The 10540-nt window shown below is 41.8% G+C and overlaps 1 protein-coding gene across 1 annotated transcript; it reads right to left on the bottom strand.

Annotated features, from left to right (window-relative positions):
* Positions 1–7331: 7331 nt before the first annotated feature.
* Positions 7332–8063, bottom strand: LOC127760404 (lachrymatory-factor synthase-like). The gene has a single exon (XM_052284658.1). It carries the CDS (start codon positions 7970–7972, stop codon positions 7472–7474), a length of 501 nt encoding a protein of 166 aa, XP_052140618.1. The 5' UTR covers positions 7973–8063; the 3' UTR covers positions 7332–7471.
* Positions 8064–10540: the final 2477 nt, after the last annotated feature.

Raw genomic sequence — 10540 nt, forward strand, 5'->3', positions numbered from 1 at the left:
TCACTGACGGGTGGGGCCCACCCGTCATCCCTGACCTCCCGCCGCTCCGCCCGCGCCAAGCGCCGCCACCGCCGCCGAATCCGCCGCATCCCGTCGTCCCCGCGTGAAATCAATAGGGGGGAATTATTCCCCATGATTCCCTCTCCCTTTCCCCCCAATTTTCCCTCCCTCTCTCCCTTGGATTCGTTTGGAAACCCTCCCCTAATCCCGCCGACGCCATTGATGGAGCCCGAGAACGCCGCGCCGGTTTCCTTCCCCTCCAGCCGCCCTCTCCCCCTTCCAACCCTATTTAAACCCTCCCCGCACCTCCTCCGTCCGTTTCCGCCCCTTGCCGCCATTCCTCCTCGCCAGATTCGAGCTCGCGTCGTCGCTCTCTCTCCCCGCCATCGCCGCCGAGCTCCGGTCCGCTGCCGTCGTCTCCCCGGACAGCCTCCCACCTCGGCGCCGCCTCCTTCGACTTCGCCGCATCCTCGCCGACCTCGTCCACCTCTCCGTTTCGGTCGCCGACCGCCGAAGTGCCGCCGTCCCCGTCGACCCGAGCCGCGCCACCGCCTCCCTCCGCTCCGGCCACCTCCTCCGTCGCCGCCGTCGCCCCGGGGTGAGCCGTGGACCGTCGCCTCCTTTCCCCCTTCCCTCCCCTCTCTCGGCTGCCGCTCCGCCGCGCCGATGGTCGCCGGCGGCGACCATCGGGGCGCGGGCGCGCCGCCTCCCACCGACCGCGCCGGCATGGCCGCCCTAGGGCGCGCCGAGTGGCTGCCGCGTGGGGCCCGGCCGTCAACCGCCCGCGCCCTCGGGTGCGGCTGACGTGTGGGGCCCACGGCGCTGGCCGGTGTGAGCCCGGGTGCACCCGGTCCACCGTGGACCGTGAGGCTGCCGCGTGGGCCCCACTCCCGTGGGCCCGGTCCGCGTGCCCCTCCCCCTCGGCTGGCGCAATAAACCCTTTTTTAAAATTAAAATTTAAATGAAGAAATTCGCAATTCATTTAAAGAGCATATAAACTTCAAATGGCCATAACTTGGCCATTTGAACTCGGAATTGGACCGTTCAAGTCTCTAATTTTTCCTTACGAAGACAAGAACCCATTTTTGTGCTTTGTTCCTGCTTGTTATATGGAGTTTATTAGAGTAAAAGCCTTTTCTTTTCCGTTGGTCGTGTAGACGCCGCAGCTTCGGAAGATCCGCTCTTCGTGGAGGTTGAAGCCGACGTTTGGGAAAGTGAGCAAGGCAAGTCACATCATCCTTGAACATATTAAATCCTAGTTTATAAAATTATTTTGATTTAAATTATTGCAATATCGCTTTATTTAAATTCCCGCGTTATCACTGTTTTATTTAGCCATGCCTATTTACCTTTGTTATGACCTTATTAGTATTGCTATTGTTATTATTACCTTGTTCACCCTGGAATAAACAAAACCCCAACTAGTGGACACTCTACTCATGGTACCACTAGTATGAATTTAGGTAGAAGCTTCGCTGGTTAATTAGGCAACATTAGGTTGTTTTACAACTCTAGACTTTGGGAATATTCATATCACCTGGACACTATGGAATGGTTGGATTATTGTGGAATTGGATTCACACCTCCCCCTCTATTCAAAACCCTCAAAATGGTTTTAGGCTGGGCTCGGGGTGCATGGTTTGATAGTAGCACCTCGGCCATATAAGGACCGGTCTTCGGGCCTCTGTTGCAAAGCACTACCGTACTTCCACATGTCTAGTGGGTAAGGCTTAGTTTGTGGCTCAGTCTGGTTATAAACAAAAGTACACGGATGGAGATGGATGAAGTCGGGGGTCGATGGACATCTCTAGGGCAAATGAAGGCTACACGAGCAGCGGCCCGGTTGTCGAGATGTCATGGCACAGGGCCGGTGTCCTACTGCTAGGGGCTCAGTCCTGCCTACCTGTCCCGGAGGTTCCGGCCATAGGTGGGGTTGGGTCGGTACTCTTGTCTTTGGCTAGGATGGGTTGGAAACTATGTCACGTCTTCCGTCCGTATACCGTGGTGGTATGTGGCACGTGGTTACACGTGAGGAAGATGTGTCTTGTGGGTAAAGATGTACACCTCTGATCAGAGTATAACCTATTCGAATAGCCGCGCCCTCGGTTATGGGCAAGCCGAGCAATGTACCCAAGTTAGTGTTTTAATTCTTAAAACCTGCTTAACAACTAAAATGTGGAATGGTTGGCCTGGGTTGGCTTGGAACGAGTTGGGACCCACGGTCGGGTTGCCAGTTCGGTCCGAATCATCGTAGGTCTTGGGTTAAGGCAGGTTCGTGTGGGTTCACGGCCTTGATTAAATATTGTATAGCTCTAGGATCGTATTCACAAAATAGCTTTGAGCAACTAAGGGTCTTTTAATGCTATTTACTGCAAACCCTAACCCTTATATTATGACCCCCCCTCCTACTCCCTTGCATTTATTCTGCACTTGTGGGTGTGTCTTGTTGAGTACGGTGGTTGTACTTAGTCTTGCTCAATTTTTCCCAAACCTAGAAGAGGAGTTCCTGGAAGATGAAGGCTTTGGTGTCTAGCTCGTGCCTGCCGTCAAGCGCCTGTGGTCGTCGCCCTAGTCTTCCGTTGTTTCCTGTTTGTCTTTGTGTGTGCTGGGCCTTCGCCGCCCATGTAATAAATTAATTATTTACGCTTCCGCTTGAGAAACTCTGAAATGTATCAACTTTTGGTGTACCTTGCCTCCTGGGACAAGGAATAATACACGCACGTAAGGAACGCCCGTTGGGTTATTTCTGGTCATGACATAGAGTCGCCAACCACCTCAATCTAGCAAAAGCTAAACCAAGATGGGTTTTGATAAATAAATCGGCTAGCGGAGCCGATTCTAGATAACTAGCCGTCTCGTGGGCTAAACGGAAGGTTTTCTGGACAAACCTACAAAGAGGTGTCGCACTCTTGCAGCGGCGGCGGACGATTTATGGCGCAAATTGACAAAGATGGACAAACTAAGAGAAAACTAAAAGCAATATGAAAAACGATTCGATTGATTGATTGTATATTGGTTTTTACAATGAACCGGCCTTACCCCCTTATATAGGGGTTGGTCTTGCCCTCTACTGGCCCTCCTCCACGTCCAACTCGGGGTAGAATCCAAAGGAAATCCGAAACATGCATTCCCAAGCAAGGAAACTTTGAGACCCGGCGAAACAAACCCGGACTCGGACTCTGCCGGTCAGACCGGCCATCAACCGGTAGTCTAAACGGCCCACACACGGCGTTCAGACCGGCCTCACAGAGGAAAATCGGCAGACTTCCAAACTTTGGCAATTTTTCCTATTTTACTCCTAGGTGCCAAATTTGGGTGTAAACACCCTCTTCTCAAGAAAACCGGTCTCCTGATCCCTCCACTATAGTGTTACTGCATGTATATGACGTTATTGCACTTTTGATAGTAATATTAATTGTGGTGAATTGAAGTAAATCGGGAGTTGAAAAAAAATATATGGGTTAAAAGTCTTAGATGCTAACCATATACTTGGTACTACACAAAATTACAAGTACTGTTACTGCACGATAGATACACATTACCACATGGCAGTTACACATTACCGCATGTTTATGTAGTAACACTATCTAAGAACTGTAGTAAAATACTATGTTACTGTTGAACATATAGAACGTTACTGCACCTTTGGCAATAACATCGTGGTGAAATTGTAGTAAACCATGAATAAAAAAATACGTGTTAAAAGTCTCACATGCTAAATATACTTGTTACTGCACAAAGTGGAAGTGTTGCTGTATAGTAGGTACATGTTACCACATGTTTATGCAGTAACACTATTCAAGAATTGCAGTAAGGCGCATTGTTACTACAGAACTTATGGTCTTTACTACACACTTACACTAACGTCGTGATGGGATTGTAGTAGCGTACAACAAATAGTAGTAACGAGTAATAATGCTATAGTATTACTACTTGTGGAGAGTCAAATTCCAAAAAAGTCAAGCATCGAAGAATAATCTCTCTCCTTGATGTATGATTAGTTTAAACCGTTTGCACCATGATGCTAGAAAAAAGTGCTTATCAAAAATAGATCCGTCATGACTATATTTAAACTAAATTTGAATGTTGTTACTGCATGTAAGACACAATGTTACTGCACAGTGGTAGTCATGTTATTGCATCGTTTTGCAAGATGAGAGCTGAGAAGAGGTGGGTGGTGGGGGGGTTAGTAGGTGGGTCGACCGGGTTGAGGTGGGAGGTGAGTTTTGAGCCCTTAGAAAGGAGGGGAGGGGGTTTGGCCCTTCTATTTATGTACATATAAGTGCTTCAAAATTATATATATTAATTAGTTGTTACTACCTGTTAACAGTGAAATTTGTAGAGCCCGAAGTAGTCATCGGCTTAGAGTCAGCATCGGCTTTGAAGTCCTAAGATTAGCCGATGAGAGTTGTCAAGTCGTCAGTTGTCGGATTCTTGCTATATTCGGTTAAGGAAATTGATCTACTAAAGGAAGCTTATCTAGAAGAGACCGAGTTCAAAGAGGATGCAGCATGGCAAGTTATCTATTAATTAGGAATAGTTTGTTAGTTTCCTTTTATCTTTAGGAAAGTGTGTTTAGTATCCTATAAGAACTTTATCTTTTCCTTTTATCTTTAGGAAAGTTTCTTTCTTGTCCGACAAGGGCTTGTATCAACCCATGGGTATAAATATGTACACCCGGGGTGTATGTAATCTATCTTCACAATCAATACAATTCGGCGCATCGCCACCTTTTACCTTTTCTACTTTATTTTATCGTCTGGCGGGACTTGGCATCTGACGCGGGGCTGCATCGGTGTTCGATCTCCGGCTAAGGGGTAAGTCCAATGTTCCGCCGGCCCAGGCAATTGTATCGTTTACGTCGGCGTTGTTCAAGGCTACATCAGTACATTCGACCTCTTGGATTGCTCTGGTTTGGACGGTATATTTGCCTACCTATTTATCATATGTCTTTGTTAATCTAGTCTTAGCATAACAATTTAGCTCTATCGGCTGCTTCTCATTTTAGGGTTTCTGCCGGTATTGGCTAAATCGCGTTGCTAGATTAGATTAGCTTAGACATCTACCACCCTGAAAACTCAGTCAACGGCTTGATTATCTAGATATTATGTTTCTTTTCATATTTAGTGCTGCATCAGTTAAGTTTGATCTTATGAGTCGTGATTAGAATTTCAATCTCTAGCCTGCTTCTTGATTGCTAATAAGGGTTTCATCGGGGTTTCAGCCGGTGAGTTATCTGGACGTTGCATCGGCTCATAAGGATTGCATATACATATAAGTTGGATTTAGCCGATGACAACAAAGGTTTCATTGTTTAATCTAATCTTGTGGATTTCATGACATCGGACCTCCAGCCGATGTGTGCTTTAACTTTCGGATCGATGCTTATTTATCATATCATTATTTGCCTATTGGTTTATACTGGATTTTATTGTTATTTTATTACATGAAAGCCGATTGCCTTTATATCATCATCTACATTGGACATATAGCCGATTGCTTAAACCCTATCGCTATCGGTTGGTATCGGCATCGGCTATTATCGGCTATCGGCTGGAACTACTCCATTGGCTTGTCAGCCGATCGGCTGTTTTGATCTACTATTTGCATATCTTGTCAGTTGCAGGATCAAACTGACTGGCACACCCGCATCTCACCAATCTTTGGACCTACACAGGAGCTAAACAAATCTCCCAAGTCAGTGTGTTCGATTTTTTCGTCATCACTACCTTGTATTAATTATGGTGTCTTCATTATTTAATTTTCATATATTGCTCATGTATATCAATTACTAATAGCGGTTGCAAGTAACAATAAGAAAACCTCTACTATCGATACCTCGATTAGTTATATCATCTATGTATGATTCTAAAATACGCGGACAGACAAAAAATAATAAACTTTCAAATTATGCAAAATAAAAAAAGTAAATACCTTCTTTGGCAGGCCACGTGTCAGTAAGCAGCTGGCGAAGTTTTCTCTGACGGACCATGTGTCAGTAAGCAGCTGGCGAAATACGTTTTCGCTGGCGGCCATCATATCATAAGTTAGCCGCCAGCAAAAATGTAACTTCTCTGGCAGTACATAGGCCACCGCCAGCAAAGAGGTTGCATCTTCCTAGCCTTTGATCCATATACGTAAAATCTAATTTGAGAGCCCTCTCGTTTTAGTGCTATCGCGCGACGCTGGCAGAGCCGTCTAATCGCTCACGTCATCATGGAGTCCATCTGCGTGGACCTTTCTGGATAAGAATCGAGATGAAACTACTCCAACCACACGCACACGTAATTCCTGTTTGAGAGAGAGAGAGAGTCACAAAGAGAAAGGCTACAGTTTCTCCCCCATATCATTTGTCTCTTCAAACAAAGTTTTCTCTCAAATTACTTATCCGATCTACAATCCGATTATACCATTGTGTTCGTTACAATTAAATCTTCACAACAAGATCTTACATGATTATATTACGATGAAAAAATATTTATATTCCTAAATTACTTATATTATATACTTAAGTTACTTTTATCATATATATATATAAGTTACTTTTAGATTTGACTAAATTACTTCTTAGACATATAAAAGTAAATTCAATAAAGTCTGAAAATAATTTACATATATTATAAAAGTAACTTAAAACAAAACAGAAGTAATTTTGTCACGACATTAGAAGTAAATTCGTTGTAGGGATAAAAATATGACTTTATCTAGAAATTAAATTTAATCAACAAAGATCAACACATGTAAGTTTAACAATTTTTAAAAGTAACTTTAATATTAATTGGGAGTAACTTTTGCATGGTTCAAGTTGAAAGGAAATACTAGATGGAGTACAAACTAGCTACCACTAGCTGTGTAGTCACGTCCAATGAAAAATGTATCAGTTAAAGTTACTTTCTTTTGTTATAGGTTACTTCTATAACATATGTAAATTACTTTTAGCGATTATTGAATTACTTTTATATGTCTAAGAAGTAATTTAGTGAAATCTAAAAGTAATTTAGATATATTATAAAAGTAATTTATTATTTTTCATCAAAATATAATCGTGTGAGATCTTGTTATAAAGATTTAAATGTTACGAACACAACGGTGTAATCAGATCGTAGATCGGATGAGTAGTTTAAGAGAAAATTGTATTTGAAGTATAGGTGGATAGTGCCTCTCATAGATGAAGTGGTAGCCAGTTTAGACAAACCAGCTACCACTAACTGTGTAGTCACGTCCATCTATATATGTTCCGCTAGCGAAAATCTGTTTTGGCCATCAGAAAAAAAATCTTTTTCGTTATAGGGTGCCGATTTTTATTTATATAACCATGAAAAGACAAGGAAAGTTTTATATATATCGGCTTTTTACCGTCATCTACGATGACGTCCCTATTAAGGTTTCCTTTTTTCAAGTAGTGATAGATATCATGATGGGATAGATGCGTACAGTTCAGCTGAAACACCGTTGCCATCGGTTCACGCAATCACGCGCATGCGGCAGCACGCAGAGTCTCTTCAATCTTCTTGGCGATGCCCTTGACGCTAACGTCGAGGATGCCGACGAGGCGCTCCTTGTTCATACCTTTCACGGGTTCGCAGTCGTACCCCCAGGAGATCTTGCACGCTTCCTCTTCGCCATCGCCGTCGATCTCCAAGAGCTGGAGCGTCGCGACGTAGCGGCCGAACCCCATGTTGTTATCCAGCACGGTGTACCGGATGCGCCTCGCGGTGTCGTCCAGCTCCAGAAGCTCCTCCCGCGCCCACAGCGCCACCTCACCGGTGGCACCGAACGTCGTCAGGTAGCGGACGCAACCAGGGAGGCCGTCCTCGCCGGCCACGCGCTCGCACGTGTCTATCCCCGGCATGTAGCGGTGGATGGAGCAGAAGCTTGCCAGGTGCGGCCATGCCTCGGCGGCTGGTGTTGCCACAAGCGTCGCCTCCACCTCTCCTCGCCACTGGTCGGCAACTCCTCCCGCTTGTTCCATTTCAATTATCGTACCCGCGCGTGTTCGGTGATCTATCAGCTTATTAACAAGCCAAGCTGGTAGCTACAGGCCTGGCTAAGCTGGTGATATATAGGGTCTGTTTGGGGAGCTTGTCCTAGCTGCAGTTTTTTTCCCAAAAACTGCTTCTGCTAGAAGCTGCCTCAAACAGTCCATAGTTTCTGAGAATATGTAGTCACAGATTCTGAAAATGAACTAAGAAAGTAGAAGCTGGAGAAGCTGAGCTTCAGAGTTTTTCCGGATTCTCGGAAGCTGGCTACCTAACTGCTTCTCAAAAATTTAAAGCTCCCTCAAACAGGCCCATATACTGATGCTGATGCAGTTACGCGGTAGCGCTGCAGGAATATGGAAATTTTGAGCAAAGAATCTTGCACGAGCGAAGCTATTTATCATTAGCTGGTGATCTTGATGTTATCGAGGGAGACTAGTAGTACAAAATATGTGGAGCATTATTTTCTTTCTGGCAAACAACGAAGCATCTGTAAGCCCGCTTGATTCCTTCGTCTCATTTAGGAGTACAATATACTCCCTCCATCTCAAAATAAGTGCAGCCATGATTTTTCGCGTCCAACTTTAACCATTCGTCTTATTTGAAAAAAAAATTTAAAAAAATTAAAAACATAAATCACGAGTAGAGTACTATTCATGTTTTATCATCTCATAACAATAAAAATACTAATTATAAAAATATTTCAAATAAGACGGACGATCGAAATTAGGCACGAAAACTCATGGTTGCGTTTATTTTAGGACGGAGGTAGTACTTGTATGTTGGTTCCCGTGGTCCTATCAGCTACCGTATTTATTTTATATTATAAGATGTTTTTACTCTTTTAAGTTAAACTTCTTTAGGATTAATTAAGTTTATAAAAAATAGCAATATAGAAAAGCATATATTTCATATTTTGCTTCGTTGAAATTTAAATCAAAATATATATTCAATGTTTGATTTAACAAAATCAATTTGGTGTTACAGAAGTTGCAACGTTTTTTTAAAAAATTAATCAAATTTATAAAATATTAAGAATTACAATATGAAACGAAGGAGAGTAGCAAGCACCGACTCAAAGTCAACCAACATATATATTCAAGATGTGCGACTATCCGCGGATCAGCAACCCAGTTACTACCTACTTAATCCATTTTAAAATTTAGAGTAAATTTCATAAAACTACAGGTATTTTGTATAATTTATCACAAAACTACATATTTAACACTTGTTTCACGAAACTACATATTTAGTATGTCCGTTTATCACAAAACTATAGGTACTTTATACAATCTATCATAAAACTACAGATTTAAGAACTTGTTTCACAAAACTATAAATTTAGTGTATTCGTTTATCAAAGAACTACACATTTAATGTCTTCATTTATCACAAAACTACAAATTTAGTGTCTCCATTATCACACAACTACAAGTTTTAACAATGCTAAAACCTGTAGTTTTTTGATAATAAAGACACTAAACCTATAGTTTTATGATAAATGAAGATATTAAATTTGTAGTTTTGTGAAACAAGTTGTTAAATCTGTAGTTTTGTGATATATTGTGCAAAATACCTGTAGTTTTGTATAAACAAAGACATTAAATCTTTAGTTTTGTGAAATAAGTTTTTAAATCTATAGTTTTGTGATAAATCATGCAAAGTATATTTAGTTTTATAAAATTTACTTTAATATAATTTATATTAGGTTACTATATTTTGGAACATAAAGAGTATTTATTATTCGAGTAGGAGTACGCAATTCAGTTCTCTCAGATCTGACAACGATGAAATCATGCAAGAATACACGTGAGGACAAGAATAAACCAAACGGCATCTCGTACTGCTCCACCATTAGCATCTACTATAGGACATGTTTAGATACATTTGGTATAGCAAATGGTAAATGACAAAAGTTTTAGTGGCAAAAGTTTTAGCATTGTAAAAGTACTAGTTAGTATTTAGATGCATCCTAAACTTTTGCTATTCTAGCATTTTTTGGTGGAGAGAGAGAGTGATCCCAAAGCACTTTTTGGCACAATTTAGTACAATGGACTAGTAAATGGCAAATGGCAAATTGCCAACTTTTGTTACTATTGTTTAGTTTTAAAATGGCAAAAAATGCTCTAAAATAGTAAAACTTTTGCCATTTTACAGGATCTAAACAGGGCCATATTAGTACTCCTTCCTTTCTAAATGTTTGTCACCGTTGACTTTTTAGCATATGTTTGACCGTTTGTCTTATTCAAAAGATTTTGTGAAATATGTAAAACTATATTTATACATGAAAGTATATTTAATAATGAATCAAATGATTGAAAAAGAATTAAGAATTACTTAATTTTTTTAATAAGACGAATGATTAAACATATTTAAAAAAGTCAACAGTTTTAAATATTTTGAAACGGTGGGAGTATTATACAGTAAGAAATCAAAGCATCTGGCAGCTACCCTCCCGAAGGAAACAAAGAGACATTTATCAAGCTGAAATCATTGGCTACACGCAAAATTTTAATTTTGGTTGTTTCAGCACGTCAACTCATTAAGGACAAACTAATCCA

Source organism: Oryza glaberrima, chromosome 1 (assembly GCF_000147395.1).
Source record: "Oryza glaberrima chromosome 1, OglaRS2, whole genome shotgun sequence".
Classification (NCBI taxonomy): domain Eukaryota; kingdom Viridiplantae; phylum Streptophyta; class Magnoliopsida; order Poales; family Poaceae; genus Oryza; species Oryza glaberrima.